Source organism: Notechis scutatus, chromosome 2 (genome assembly GCF_049901735.1).
Source record: "Notechis scutatus isolate UNSWTSFEM ecotype Mainland chromosome 2, rNotScu1.2, whole genome shotgun sequence".
In the NCBI taxonomy this organism is placed as follows: domain Eukaryota; kingdom Metazoa; phylum Chordata; class Lepidosauria; order Squamata; family Elapidae; genus Notechis; species Notechis scutatus.
This window is the reverse complement of record NC_142010.1, coordinates 57,945,778-57,962,208: the sequence shown is the minus strand read 5'-3', so window position 1 is coordinate 57,962,208 and position 16,431 is coordinate 57,945,778. Positions and strand designations below refer to the sequence as shown.

At 33.9% G+C, this 16,431-nt stretch overlaps 1 protein-coding gene across 1 annotated transcript in view; it reads right to left on the bottom strand.

Moving 5' to 3' along the window:
• Positions 1–1,541: 1,541 nt before the first annotated feature.
• NUP210 (nucleoporin 210) overlaps positions 1,542–16,431 on the bottom strand; it is a 103,770-nt gene continuing 88,880 nt past the window's right edge. The window contains exons 32-40 of the mRNA XM_087954819.1: positions 15,371–15,585; positions 13,677–13,810; positions 10,275–10,392; positions 8,462–8,608; positions 7,036–7,283; positions 5,801–6,017; positions 4,892–4,987; positions 4,710–4,787; positions 1,542–3,647 (exon numbers count right to left, since the gene is read on the bottom strand). Of these exons, the coding sequence (XP_087810945.1) occupies positions 3,541–3,647; positions 4,710–4,787; positions 4,892–4,987; positions 5,801–6,017; positions 7,036–7,283; positions 8,462–8,608; positions 10,275–10,392; positions 13,677–13,810; positions 15,371–15,585 (1,360 nt within the window). The 3' untranslated portion in view covers positions 1,542–3,540. The remainder of the gene's footprint in view (positions 3,648–4,709; positions 4,788–4,891; positions 4,988–5,800; positions 6,018–7,035; positions 7,284–8,461; positions 8,609–10,274; positions 10,393–13,676; positions 13,811–15,370; positions 15,586–16,431) is intronic.

Sequence of the window (16,431 nt, the reverse complement as noted above, 5' to 3'; positions counted from 1 at the left end):
AGTGGTTATTATCTGCCAATAAGTGAATATGGTGCATTGTGATTTGAGAACAGCAACATGTCAGCTTTCACTAATAGCGAAGGAAAAATGAAATCTGATGAAGACATTTTGTCAAACAACACGTACAAAATCAACTGTACAGATTTACCCCAGGAATCCTGATAAAGCAGCTTTTGTTTCCCAAAATCCTGAAGACCAGGAAGACAAGTTTTAAGATATTATACAATTGAGAAATACTGTGTTTCTATTGGATTGTACATGACAATCTGTTTGCTGATACAACTTTATGTGAAGAACTCCACCAAACAGGAACTGTTTAGAAAAAGGTTTAATTACCAATGTGTTTTGCCAAGATACTACTTTTAAAAAAATATTATTCTAGCTAGAGTTACAGCATCTATACTTTCCATCTCATACTACCAATCTGCTTGGATTTTTAAGGATACAGTGCATAAGTGACAGCCAGTTTAGTGAAATGGTTAGACAGCATGCTAGAAACTGGGATGCTTTAGCCCTGTTTAGGCATAAAGCCAACTGACTTTTAGGTCAGTCACATTATTTCAGCCCTTAGGAAGAAGGCATAGGCAAGTATGTTGCCAAAAACCTGCAACAAATCGGAGACTGTTGCCAGGAAACACAGGTCACTCAAATATACCCATGTACCTGCACACTCATACAAAATGAATAGTGGTCTGGGTGAAAGGCAATGATCAATGTCATTTTTGTACTCTGGTCCTCTAGAAGAGTGGTGATTGGTGCATCATTTTATCGGTACCGTATTTTAAGAATACCTAGCAAGGTAAATTAAAGACAACTGTGGAACAGCTTCAAACTGGTTTTGAAAAAGCCTAGAGTAGTTGCTATGTCTGCGTGGCATGATAGCAATGTTCCAATATCTCAGGGATTGCCACAAAGAAGACAGAGTCAAGCTGTTCTCCAAAGCACCTGAGGGCAGGACAAGAAGCAACAGGTGGAAACTAATCAAGGAGAGAAGCAACTTAGAACTAAGGAGAAATTTCCTGACAGTTAGAACAATTAATCAGTGGAACAACTTGCCTCCAGAAGTTGTGAATGCTCCAACACTGGAAGTTTTTAAGAAGAGATTGGATAACCATCTGTCTAAAATGGTACACAGTTTCCTGCTTGAGCAGAGGGTTGAACCAAAAGACCTTCCATGTCCTTTCCAACTATTCTATTCTATTCCTATTCCTATTCCTGTTCTGTCCTATTCCTATTCTTCTCCAGTTTACTTTCTGTGAAGTAATGGGTTATAAAAATGTGAATACTGCCTCAAGAATTTCAGATAATATAGCAGGGACACCACATAGTCTTTTTCTTGTGCTCATTTAGTCTGCTATTTAGGATAACTTTCATTTATGTAAATATATTTGGAAAGATGGAGAGGACCCATCAGCAAGAGTGTTACAACAATATATTGGAAGATGTGAAGAACCATATTTCCCTACAGAATAATTTACTATGATAAAAGCCAGTATTAATATGTTTAATAATTAAAACATAATAATCTAACCTTCAAGCAGTTTATTTGTTAAAAACATCTTTTTATTTGTGCCACATGTCAGAAATATAGAAAAAATGGCTAATCTTTTTAAATAATAAACACAGTCAAAATCTTTATCAACACTGGAAGTTTTAACTTCTGTGAAATGTCTTCATAATTCTGTGTTCATATAGTTCATATATACATTCACAATTAAGCAGACTCAAAGTCACAATTCTTACAGTGTTAGAATAAGAGAACATGACCAACTGGAGGGGTACAGTTATAGTGGCAACCCAGGCTCACCTAGGTGGAAAGTTCTTACCAAGTGATATGGAAGATCCAGGTCAGCTGGCACCATTTTGTCATATGCTCAATCCACATTTCATTGCTAAAAGAGTTTCTCACTTATAATCTCACAGCTGAAAACTTATCCCACCACCACACACATGCTTTTGGTCTGATGTGAGTACCAGGTAGATGACCAGCTTTGCCATCCTTTTTTGAACCTATCCAAGATTATTCCACAATACTTTTTCAGAATCTTATGCTAAATAATGCAAAAAAAAAAACAAAAACCCATGATAACAGATTGTGTTTTATAATACAAATAAATATGTTTAGAATATTCACTTGGAATAGTTTTTCAGTTGTAATCATATAATTGTAATGTGACAGCTATGAAAAAGGGGTTCTTTGTACTTCATAGGCAATATTGTTTTCTAGTAGGTTAATATTTGCAGTGACCCACTCTTTGGCCCTATAGAGTAGTGATGTGTTGGTTCGTCTTTTCTTTTTTCTTTGCTTTTGGGTAATTCTAGAAAAAACAAGCCTCTGTGGAACATGGTTTTATAAGTCACATTTTTTACTTGGCTTGTACTGAATTTTGAAATTCTTTACTACTGTAACTGTCAGCATCTGTAGTTATATTGCTGCAGCCAATGGATGGAAATATGCAAAAAGAAAACGAACTGACAACAGTAGCTGAGAAAAAAGTCTTATAAAAATAATGTTTATACTTCAGACGGTTGGCTTCCGAAAAGCAAATTTTGTCTGAGTTATCCATACATGTTCCGATTTGAGACGTAATATAATTCCTATTGTTGAGTAAAATTAGTTTGCTTAGTATTAATTGTACCAGCTATCTAGGTCATCAGGATATCTATACACGTGCTAAACTCCTTTCTGAAATGAGCAATAACTCTGATTTCAGTAGAAAAGGTAGCATTCACATTAACTCGGTAGTGCAAAGATAAAGTTCCCTGATCCAAGTAATGTTTATAAGTCACCAGTTGCATATGGAAAGTCTGCTGAGGTATTTAACACTACTAAAACACATAAAATGCAATCTTCTCTTTGTTAGGCTAACAATATTTTTTAGGGAAAAAATGATTAAACTAACTTTTTTAAAAAATGCAGTTTGGTATAATAAAGGATAACAAAAGATTGTGCAGTATCACCTGATTGAAACTATATTAATAATTTTATGAGAAATTAAAAAAAAAAATCCTCCCTCTCTCTTCACACACATACACACAGTCCCTATCTAAATACCTACCTACCCTTCTTTTGTTACATATATAAATAGGTAACATAGCTATTAAAGCAAAACTACTTCCTAAAGCCAGCAACTTCAAATGCTAATACTAAATAGTGCAAAAAAGGTATCAGTGCAGAACATTTCATCCCTGAGCCTCAAAAAATAAAATAATATAATCTGAATTCAAACTAACATTTTTCTTGTTCTTTTATGTTGGGGTTTATCCTTTCATTATGTCTCTGATATCAAGCCTTCTTATAAAATCATAAAATCATAATTTCCACACAGATGCCACCATGCATGTACAGCAATTTTAAATTCAAGTCGAAATTAACTGAAGCAGATAAGCAGAGTGGCTCAACATAGGTACTGACTGAATTTTCTTCCCCTTAAGGTTATCATGAATCTAAAGAAAATTTTATAAACCGAGGCATTACATGTTATGGTTCAAATGTCCACATTACTTAAAATTAAAACATTGTTTTTGTCAAAAAGATTTTCATTGTGAAGAATATGGAGGACTCCACAATCTGTTGGGAGAACTCTTTTGTTGACTTGAAGATATAGGGCTGAAGGAAGTTGTAGGACTAACAGGAGTTCCGATATCTGTAAATAAGCAGAATTATGAGTGTGAATCAAAAATGCTCTACATAGCTGACTGTGATATCTGGTTCAGAACAATTAAAATGTGGATATACAGAAAAACTGTGTCACTACAGTCCATGGATAAACACCCACCAAACTTTACCCTAAACTGCAAACAACATTTGTTTTTAATTTGAAGAAAATGCAGATGTGGAAGGCCTAACCCAGAGCATGTTTAATGTCTGAACTTGAACAATTTAATGTTTTTGTGCTAAGAATTGTCCTCCACAAGGTGACCCCTGTACCCAAGATCTGTTTGCAGCAAACAGCATTTATCAAGGGCCAATGGCTTATCTGGAGTGGAACATCCACAGCGTTTACTCTTCCCAAAGTGAAGCAGATAAAGCTAATGTTCAAATGTGGCATTGATATTATCCATTTAGGCCTTCAGGCAAATAGAAGCAAACAACCACTGAGAAGGATGACAAAGTGGGAGCCCACAGTAGGCAATGCTCTTGGTATACATGTATCTCTGTGTGATATTTTGATATTTTTCTATCTTATTTCAGCATCTCTCCAGAGATAAGTATGATGTCCATTCTCCTGAATATTCAGAAGAACCTTAAAAGGTGGATCTGTTCCCAGGCCTCGGTTTGGAGTGTTGGTGGAATCAGTTATGCTTTCTGATTGTTATGGCTGCTTTTTAATCTGGAGTGCTGTGTTTTGTTATTATAATAATAACAATTATAATAATATCTATAACAAAATCAGTTTAAATAACAATAATAAGCAGTACAACTCTTTTCATCCTATGCTTACTGTCTTTACATGAAATCTCTACCATTTACAAGTAGAGAGGTTTTAAGTCCCCATTTGGCTCTCATTTGTTTTTCTCTTTTCTTTATACCAATTTAATGTGATCATCAACTCAGGTTAAATCTGTACATAACGATAATGTAGTTTCTTAAATTCAATTATCTTGTAAAGTAAAACTTTATGTTAGCATTTAGCTCCAACTTTAGGTGCAATATTATTAATTACCATGTTCCTTGTAGAAAAAAGTTTAATGAATATTATGCTTACGTGGTCTTTGAGGACTCGTCTTTGTGATAAAAGCTGGATGTATTTGCTGTTCGTTTGGCGAGAAAAGAGTATAGTGCACTAAAATACATAATGGAACAAATATATAAACTTGATTCTATTTAAAATTACTACTTTTTTTTAATCTGAGAGTAAATACTTCATATTTCAATTGATATTCTTACCTATGATCATAACAGCCAATCCAGCCAAAAGTGCAAAAGCCGTAAAAAAGATAACTTGATAGGAATCAAGAAAGTGTTGGAATAAACTTGTATTATCTGAATAATAAAAAAGGAGGAAATGTTGATTTTAGTCTTTAAATTGTACTCTAGGTGTACATTTTTGCTTTAATTTATTACTTTTTCTCATACATTTTTATCTAATTTGATCCAATCCAATCTAATCCTACATTTTCAAACCAGGTTCAGAATTTTCTTGTGAAAACTCAGTACTATTAAAAAAAACACAATTGCATCTTTATGAATTCTGAAATAGTGGACATATTGAAAAATCATTCAGTAATAATAATATATCTATGTCAACAACAGGTTACTAGTAAAATTACAAGTGTTATCAAGTGGCTACACTGCTGGTGAGACTGAGGATCAGTTCACCCTCAACCATGTTAGCTCACTGTCTGAATTTGAATTAGTTACTCTTTCTTAGTCTATACTGAGAGCCACGGTGACGCAGTGGTTAGAATGCAGTACTGCAGGCTACTTCTGCTGACTGCTGGCTTCCTTCAATTTGGCAGTTCAAATGTCACCAGGCTCAGGGTTGATTCAGCCTTCCATCCTTCCGAGATCAGTAAAATGAGGACCTAGATTGTTGGGAGCAATATGCTGACTCTGTAAACTGCTTAGAGAGGGCTGTGTACATAAGTCTAAGTCCTATTACTATACTATCTCACTGGATTTTTGTTGTGGGGAAGACCTGGAGGACAGACTACTATGAAGCAGCCTTGACCCTCTTAGCAGAAAATAGAATATAACAAATAAATGAAACATATAACTTTGTGGATAAAATATACCAATCCAATTCTAAAACAAAATCTCAGAATACATGAATATTTTAGAGGAATAGGAACTTACATTTCATTGGCAGAGTTCTGTCAGACACGTAAGTAATTGTCACAGGGATAGCGAGAGACTGCTCCGTCATTGTGCTGGATATAGTAAGTACAGTATTTAAATTTGTTTTACTTGCAATTTCTGGGTCTGATAAACTCACAGTGTAGGTTACATAACTAGGCAAGCCATAGAATCTCTCTTTCTCAAAAACCACCACCAGAGGTGAGCTGGATCTCACCTGTAAGATAAATTTTTGGTATCATTTAGCAAAAGCATAGTTTCCCCTAAATGCATATATGACACACTATTCAAAGAATATGTTCAATCAAATATGTCGTTTAATTTCTGATTTATTTGCAAATTACCTCAATTTGATCAATTTAAATGGAGTTTTACATTTTGGTATGATGCCATTTTTCCTTTAGCAAAAGTTCATTATTGAATATTAATTGATCATTTACCTGGAATAACTAAACTGCTAGTGACAATTAATTAATTACACATATAAAGTTGAACTTTGTCTTTTATTTTCAAAGCTTTTAAACAGTAAATCTGTGTTAGATGGCCTAGAATAATCAAATCACATTAAATTAAAAGAGAAGGCATTTACTTTTCTATTTTATATAGAAAATTTATGTGGGTAATCATCTTACATTTGAATTCTGGATGATTAACAACAATCAACAAAAACAATCTAATAACACCTCTGTATATATCAAGTGGAAAAGAATTAAAATAATCATATAATAATAATAATAATAATAACAGAGGCACCATATAATAGATTCAACACACAAACCACACTTATAGTGAAATATTAAATAATGAGATGAAAGCCAGAAACCAAATTATTTAATGAATGTTTTGATCTTTAGTGGCATCTCTAGATGAATAGAATACACCTCAAAGAATTGGCAAATTTAGTTTTACTTTTTGTTCAAAGGCAGGCAATATGAATAAATTATTACTTTTTAAAGGCTGTTTTCTATCCGTGGCCAAAATCCAATTTGCTTTAAATTTTTCATCACAGCTAAAATATTCATATGCTTTATTTAATCAATTTACTACCATTTATATCTCACCCAGCTCTAGAGATTCTGACTCTAGAGACTGCTAGGTGGTTAGTATTTAAATAAAAAATAATCCACAAACCAACAAACATATTGATGTAAATAGGAAAAATACAAACAAAGGTTAAAAAAAACACAACAAGTCTACTTCACAAAAGTTAAAGGAGAAATTGTGTTGAAACTCACTTCAAGATGTTTAAGAACTTCAGCAGCTCCAAAGATCTTCACGTCAGAACTTGTGTATTGATTAGTTAGGATAAATTCAGTTTGATTAGCATAGAATCCTGGATTAAATGGCACTTCAATGCTAATTTGCTCTAAGGAATGGCTGCCTTGGAGAGAAGGTGTGATGGTGATGCCAGTTTTGCTCATGGTGAGTTGTTTTAGCTGCTTGTCGGCTAGTCTGAGCACTCTGATGGAACAAGTATACTGTCCTTATAAAAGAAGACCAATCTGAATGTTAACATCTTTCTACCTTCTCATTTTGTATATTTTTTAATTGCTGAATATTCTTCATGCTAAGGCTAAGCCTGGTCACTTAGAGGTAAGTGGCAATTTTAATGATGATTGGACAGCATCGGTAGGAAGGCACCACAAACAATATTATATTTACAGTATAATTGCTAGATGACCCTATGCATTCACAGTGGGAGGAAGAGGAAGGAGACAAATGATATGACTTACATAGTTACATCAGAATCATGGTAAAAGGCAGAATCATGATAAATGTCAATTTGATAACATTATGATCTATTTGTCACAATGTTGGCACCATTGTGGCTTCTCATGGTTCTGCTGCAGATAACAAATGGGACAATATCCATTCTTTTAAATTTCATTGAAATATTTTTTTAACATGCAATTTTTTAAAAATTTATTTTGAGCAATAATGGGAGAAATGGATGTTTGTCAAGAGTACTTATTAGTCTTGATACCAATTCCAATACTGCCTTGATTATAGGCCAACTGGTCTAGCATTTTCTATCTTTATTTCTGCAGGCTGCTCATAATTACTTTATTACTTACTGTTTGAATTATTTTTGCTCTCAATTAATGACCTTTTATTAAGTTAACAGGAGAAATAGCATAAGATATGTATCAGGAATCCAAGAGTGATTCTGAGATTCTTAACACATAAAGTCTACCATGAATTTCTCTTATAAGAAACATTGTAGTAATTTACAAAGCCAGCACCAATGAATAACCATTTACATGGCTATGTATAGGAAAGTTGAAGCAATTTTGCTGGAAAGAATGCAAATTGTCCACAGAACTGATTTTTTGTGCCAAATCTTTATTTTATGCAGAACTGAGAAATAAGTTCAATTAAGCGGAAAGTGTTTTCAAGGTTTACAACCTTTAAAAAATTTTTAATATGCCATATCCATATGACAGGTTACAAGTTGCTGCACCAATTTTGCTAGTTTAAAAGATTAGGCAAATTCCCGAAAGACAGTTCTATGAGTAAGCATTGCCCATTATACTCAACTGGAAACAAACAATGTAGTAAACTCTGAATATTCTCTTTCTTTTCTCATAAGATTCTCAATCTAATGACTACCATTAGAATTCATAGTTGTACTCTTACTACAGTTTTGCCCTTTTATCTTACCTAAAGCTATATCAAACATGGGTTCAGCTGCAACAATTTCAGAAGCTTGGAAATCAAAAACGTTGTTGTTGAAATTAAGTTGACAGTTGACCATAGACTGGGGTTTCATTTTTTCAATTACTTCATTTTGGGCACTTGAGCATTCTCCTAAGAAAAATTGAATAATAGAATTGACAAATTACATAGTTCCACAGAAAGTAGGCATAACACACATATTATTTGAATGTCAATTATGTAAGAAAGAGATCAGTATTGTAGATTGCACATTAGATAAACAACCCACTGGTATCCTTTTATTAAAACGACATATTTCATGTGCAGTCAGAATTTAAAAACTACATTATCTTATATGGCACTTTATTTGAATAAAATGGTTCAGTTCAGACCTGCATATGTGCATCTAATTGTATGAATGATACAGAAATATGATTTGCATTCTTCATTCTTTTTTTTAAAGAAAATTATTTCGTTTTTATATATGGTCTTATTAAGCTTGTTTTTATATTCTGCATTTTTATAGTGCCTAATGGCTAATCAACAATGAACTATTGAAAAATTATAAAAGAAAAATCTATTCAAGAATAAGCTGTAGCAAGAAAAGTCATTTCATGCAACGATTTCAGAATTTTTGAAGAGTACCATTGATTAGATCAATAAGACTTAAATGGACAAGCTTTCTTTCCTATGTTCAAACACTTAATAAAAAAACTTTTATAACAATATTTGTTGAGAATGAATTATGTATAAAGCATTGCCAGGTGATAGGTCATATTGAATGACATATAATCTCACTTTATTTAAACTCTGGATAAAGACATAGTAATCAAGAAGTTAGAGTATTCTATGGAAGTCTCATTAATGTGTTTTTCAGAGGTTGTCAAGAAGATAAATTGTGTCATTTATTATTGAATTGTAATGGGACATTAATTCTTCTGAAAATACATTCAATAGATCAGAAACTGCTGAGTGTTCTGCAATGTGCTGTTGAAAAATATACGTACTTATAAATCATTCAGTATTTGTTACGCCACAAAAGATATTATTTATATCACAAATTGAATCATAATTTGAGCATTATCAAGGATGAATTTAGCCAGGGCATATACACTTAGACATTATCTGTATTAAATAGGCATGCCTAACTGTGGCCCAGGACAGCTACTAAACAGTCACACAAGATCGTAAACTTTTAATATAATTATGTGATTTATGTATAGTAACTGTGTTATATATTTTATATGTGATCAAGGCAAGTCGTCTTCACTTAGTGTGACTCAGGCAAGCCAAAAGGTTAGACGCCCATGGTTTAAAACATACGTAATTATGATTTTAATTATATTCTCTACTATTTGGTAAGGGAAAGTGTTCAAGTAAGTAGAATTTCTACCTACATAGGTAGCTAATTTACTATTTGTTCAACTTATAACCAGATTTTTCAATATACCTTGCATTCAGTGGGGACTTCTGCACAATATTAGACTCTTCGTGGCAATGAGTTGGTTACAATGAACATGGCAGTTATGCTATTTAAGGTTGGAATAAATGTCTATTAACATTGATCTATAAAACATGTCCATAAAAATATCATATAGACTTCTTATTTCTAGTTCTTCCATACATGTTGACGTTCAATTTCCAAAATTTTCATCTTGCTGGGATTTCTAGAAGCTAAAATTCAACCCATATGAAGATAGTAGTTTGGCAAAGACTGCTCAAATGGGTGTCCATAATTAAACATTAGACATTATGCAGAATAATTAAAAAATAGATAAAATATTGATTGTAAATGTAAGGTTAAGTTTAATAAGTATACCTTTCAAATTTTTATTTCTATCTCCAATTTGAAGTATAACTTTTGAAGTGTCCTGAAGATTTGTTTTCATTCCACTTACATGTGTTGCCACAATCCTTTTAGGTTCATTAATTAACACCTAAAGGGGAAAAATATCACATAATGCTCAGTGACAATTGTTTGGATGGATCTAATTTTCTTTTGAGTTTAGAGATCATAAATCTGGCCACTTGGGTATTTTCTGAATTAGCCTGTATCTCAATTTAATCTCAGTGATATTATAAATTTAAACATGCTGCCTTATTATTTAGTTTAAACCTTTGAAAAAATTTGCATCAAACAAATCATGGTTACCATATAACAATAAAACATTAACAACAAAAACAACACATGCATGGGCACATACACACATAATTGCCTGTTTTCTTGCCATAATTTTCATAAGTAGTTTGCCATTGCCTTCTTCCTAGGGCTAAGAGAGAGTGGCTGGCGTAAAGTAACCCAGCTGGCTTGTGCCTCATAATCTCTGGGTTTCGAGGCTGGTGCCTTAACCACTACAGGAAACTAACTGTATTTTATATATTAAAACATTCTAATTTATACTCATGCTCTTGACTTCTATTCATTTTTCAGCTATGTTGAAATAACTTAAACTAGTAGTTGTTAAACCCTTTGACTCAATTATCTCTTTTCCTGCTGTTGGATTGGATTACTTACTGTCTGAATTAGTCTCAGCAACACCTCCCCATTTTAGACTGTTGTTTTAGCCAAGCATTTCAGCCGTGGCAGTCCCAAACTGGATCATTGACTCACAAACAAGCAATTACAGATTGCTCACAAACAAGCAATTACAAATTCCTACTCCAAGGATATCCCTGGTTTCTCCCTGGGGCGTAATTATCCCTGTTTAAGAACCATTGGCATAAACATTCATTTCTTAAAATTTTCAGTATCTCTTGCTCTATGGATGTATTCAACATATCAACTCTTATACTATCTGTCCTTTCTCTCGCACACAAAATCAGAATTTGAAAGACATAACTACAATACTGTTGGATATGTGATTTCGAGTAATCCTCAATTTACTATCACAGTTGAGCCCAACATTCCCATTAGTAAGCAAGACAATTGTTAAGAAAGATGCACCCCATTTTATGACATTTTTAACCAAAGTTGTTACGTGATCATTGTACTTATTGAACAAGTCAATTGTTAAACAAATCTGACTTCTTTCATTGACTTAACTTGTCAGAAGCTGTCTGAGAGGGTAAATAGTGATCACATGACCCTGGGACAGTGCAATAGTTGCCAAGCACCTGAATTTTTTATCATGTGACCAGGGGATGCTGTGAAAATCATAAGTCATTTTTTTCAATGGCATTGGAATTTTGGTCATTAAATGAATGGTTGTAAGTCAAGGAGTACCTGTAGTTTGTTCTCTATAAACCATGAGCTTTATTTTTTATTTACCATCTAAGAAAAATTGTAATGAACTATATAGTTTTGTGTTTCAAATAGAATTTGTGTAACAGGATTTGTGTTACTGTACTAGATTATGGTCGTGTCTTTTTTCATTTGGGCTCTTACTGATTCATATACTGTTGAATTTTGTGCAATAGGACTAACTTCGAAGCAAGTAAAAAAGGTTTAACAACAATTATGTCAATCACCCTAATAACTGGTGGAACCAGTCCAAAACGCTTCCAATTTTGGCTTCCAACTAAATCCAATAAACATTTCAAGTAGATCTTCTTAACATGCCCACTATCCTGAAGAGGTGATGTGCAACTATCAATCCAAACATAACTGAATGATAAGCCATTCATGAGAATGGAGAACCTCAGGTATTTCCACTCATAGAGTACCTCACCAGTTAAAACAAAATAGCAAATTGAGTAATTTGGATAAATTCACATTTTTCCTGACTATTTCAAACAAACCAGCTTCAAAGTCATTTATTAAATTCCCAGTGTAGGTAGTCTCCAACAAAAATTATAGGAAAGTTTAGTCAGGGATTTTGGTATGCTTATGAGTTAGTAATGTATTTACAGAATTTCCAATCAACTCTTAAGTCTCAAGATGCAGATTCACACACTCAGTATGAAACAATTCTGTCACAGGAATTAAGATATTGTTCTTGTAGATCACAACTACATTTCCCCACATGCCTCCTGCAGCCAGATTTCTTAAGAAAAATTAGATGGGAAGAAATGCTGGTTATCTATAGCGCTGAGACATTCCCTGGAAACTGATTAGGATGCCTTCAACTTTTAATCTTTAATATATTTCTGCCAATATTAAATATTCTATTTCTCAAAACTATTATTATTGCTGCTCTAGATTCCATGTAGCAGATCCACCCTGCCTGTCTTCCATATAGCAACATGAATTTTTAATAGATCAAAAGGACATCATTTTTCCACTCAAAGAACATCAATACAGGAAACCTCTCAGGAACCCTTATCTTACCCTCATATACACTGGCCTGAAGTCCCAACCAAGTTCTGACTTTGAGTCCTACTTCCAGTTGGTCCATCTTTCATCAGGTGGCAAAGTGAGATCTAAACTCCCCTCCTAGCAATTCCTGGTTCCCACCCAACAACAGCTCTAGTCCCTGCACACATTTTGAAATACTGCTATTAGGGTGTTCAGCCCTTTGCATCTTTTGGCTCCAAAGTGGTTCTTCCTTGAAGAGACACTTCCCTTGAGGTTTCAACCCAAGTCATTCTGCCTTAAGCAGTCCTCCTAAAGAAACAGCAAATAATACCAAACATTCCCATGAAGGGACCCTCAACTGGTTCTGAGCTGGCAAGCAATAAAGCTTCAGCGTCAATCTCCTATTTAGTTCTAATGACTCATTCTATGCAGATGAAGTGACCTATGTTTTGCTGGTTGATGTTTCAGGAGATGCTGATGCAGAAAGATGGATGATCCATGCCATGAAACCAGGTACATTCTCTGCAGAGTGGTCAGCAATTGTTTGATCCATGAATATTATGACTTACTCTGCACAGATTGATGCAATTTGTGATTTCACATTGGCTCTTGGTTGGTCCCAAATTAATATTAATGATCCATTCCTCTGACTTATTGCTTTGTCATCATGGTGGCAGCAAAAAATCATTGGCAATCTATGACTAAGGGTTCTTCTACAAATCATGAGATTCCACGAGGAAGGATGATGTCTCTTCAAACAATTCGTTGCAATTCTAGGATCATAAATGATTCTTTTTTATTTTAGGACTTATAACCTCTTTGGCATGAGCTAATAGTAAGTAATTTTAAGGTATTTGCTATTATAAATATTTTATGCCACCCCTTACAGGATTGGCATAAATATTTCAGTTATAACATAAAAACTCTAAATATACAAACCCAAATAAAATAAAAATGTAATAATGATGAATTTCACAAGTGACTTACCTCCCTATATGTCTTACACAATCCAGATAGGTCATAATATATTATAACACTTCCAGAGTTCCTTGCTACAGCTACTCCGGCTTTTGAATCAATCTGAAGAATACTGTTTGAAGAACTCCACGTTCCTGATAAACCTATGAAAAAGAGTATTTGTAAAAATAATCATACCGCAACTGCCAATCATAACACTTAATTATTTTCCACAAAAGTAGTATCTCTCATGGATATATGCAGGTTTTTAATAACAAAAAAATGTTTGTAATATATTGTTTTTCTACTTTTATAAATTCAGTGGTAGTATTATGAATATTGTCTTAAAAAATTGAATAAGCATTCACAAATGCACATACCACATTACAAAAATCTTTCTTTTGGAATATAAGTAATCTGATCCCTACAATGAAGCATTGAAGCATTCACAGAATAGTAATTCAGGATCTGTGTCATACCTATATCTTTATTATTGTGCTACGGCCTATAAAAGACCTGCATCTGCCCTACTGGAATTATCCAGCATCCTAGGAAAAGCACCTTCAATCCATTGCTTTATTCAGCCAGCATGTGAAATCTGTCACGCTGAACAAAAGATTGCTTTGCTCGTAATGACTGTGGCTTTAATATTTATTTGAGGGACTGCTTCTTTCTGATTATGTCTGCTTACGTCCAGCAGAACAGGTATGGAACCAGTCCCAATTACTAATGAGTTATATCTGGCAACACCCGGGAGAAATATCTTTTCTCTCGTGGCATCTATCCCTGGAACATCATTCAGGAATGTCAATCAAGTGAGATTGACCCTTTTTATGCCAGAAATCCCTTAAAATGTGGCTATATCAGCACATTTGAGAACCTGATGGAAATGGAGAACTTGTAAGATGGCTACACTATAATAATATCAAGATGCTCTCTCCTAGTCTTGTTAGTACTTTTTATTTTTTTCATAATAGTATTCATCCTTCTGAAAGTAGTATTTTTGTACATAGAAGCACTTTTTCTTCTGATAAGCTGACATTATGTTTTAGAAGGTCCAACTTTGTCCTGCTATGCTCAGTCTACTGCTGCTACTTTCAGACTCAAGCCCAGACACGAGCCAGTGAGATCCAATCATGCCCAATCCTTTGTTTGCTTATACCTATTAGACAGAATTTTGCCAGACTAAAGCGAAAAACTTCTAAATTAATATCTCCTGGGAGATTGTAGAATATGGCTTCTCCAAACCTCTTTCCATCTCATCCCTTCTAGCTTGGGACTACGCACTCTCTTGATCTGAATCTCCCTCTGGGAAAGCTCTGAATTGGCCAAATCCTCTCTGACTGCTGCTGCAAGTGCACATTTGATCCCACAGACTGAGCAATGAGTGCATAGAATTATCTTCCAAATAAGAAATCCAGTTGGGCAATACTAAGTCTTGCTTTCATTCATATTTTCATATCTGTGCATCAGTTCTTAGATCAATTCTACAGAGGTTATTTAAAAAAGGATCAGCAAAATATCCTTAGTATTTATAAAGGGATGCATTACCAAGTATAAAAGCTATTCCCAATTTCTTTCACACACAAATTGTATTAAATATAACTTTAATATATGTTAAATTTTGAATATGTGCCTTGCATACAAACAGAAAAAGTTTCAATGACAACTTAGTCTTTTTTTAATTCTCTGTTAATGCCAATTTTTATTCAAAATCATCTTACCATCTTGGTTTACCAGTGAGGAGGTTAAACATATGACATCACCTACAATAATATTAGTGAGCTCAGGGAAGATGGCATGTTGGACAGGAAGAGGGACATAGTCTGCAATATTGTGTTCTGCATCCCAAACCTTAAGCAAACTTAGTCCAACATTCATTGTTCGAAGTACCAAAGTATTGTTAGAGGTCCCTTTCCCAACCTGTAAAAAATCATCTCTGTAGAGAAAAACAATTTATTAAAATAAATAATAAATTAAATAAATAATTATTAACAGTCAAGAGAACAGAAGTGTGAGAATATCATAGATCAGGGCTGTCAAACTCCAAGCCAATGGGCCAGATGTGTCAAGTGCTGGCCACACCCACACCCGGTTTAGCAAAGGGGGAAAAGTTCCTATACATCATGTGCCGCCATCGTGATGACGCGAGTTTGACACCGCTGCCATAGATACAAGAGGATGAAAAGTTAGATTATACCTGTCTAATGTGGTTTGGAAATGTTTTTCACTTGTTCCCAGAAGGCCAATTTTTAAGATAGTTTTTAATTCCAGCATGTACAGTGTTATACACAAATTCAGCATACCATTACAGAATGTTTACTGTATATAAATATATATAGGATCAAGTATCAGTCATATGTTAATTGCTTGTTTGAGGCCACTTACAGGTTATTTGTCTAGGTCCACTTAGAAATGACTGATACACTTGATCGTGTGCTTTTCTTGGAATACTATAAAACAAATGGGATTTATTCCAGCTAAATGAATTTAATTACTATTAAAAGAAACTGGCATGAGTTTTAACACACAATGCTGTTGCATTACCCTGATATACATGATTATGCAAATAATCTTGAAAAGATGCTTTGAAGTGCATGGTAGTCTGAATATAACATTTGCCTACAACTCTTGAGAGTAGCAGTAGCTTTCAGCTGCCCTTGTTGCTAAGCGGTCCTAGGTAAACACGAGGCTGATTTAAACACTTTAATGACAAGTGCAACATTTATTTCCCCATACTCCAAAAGCACTTTTCTGAAAATAAATCTAAAGCACTGTCTGGAAT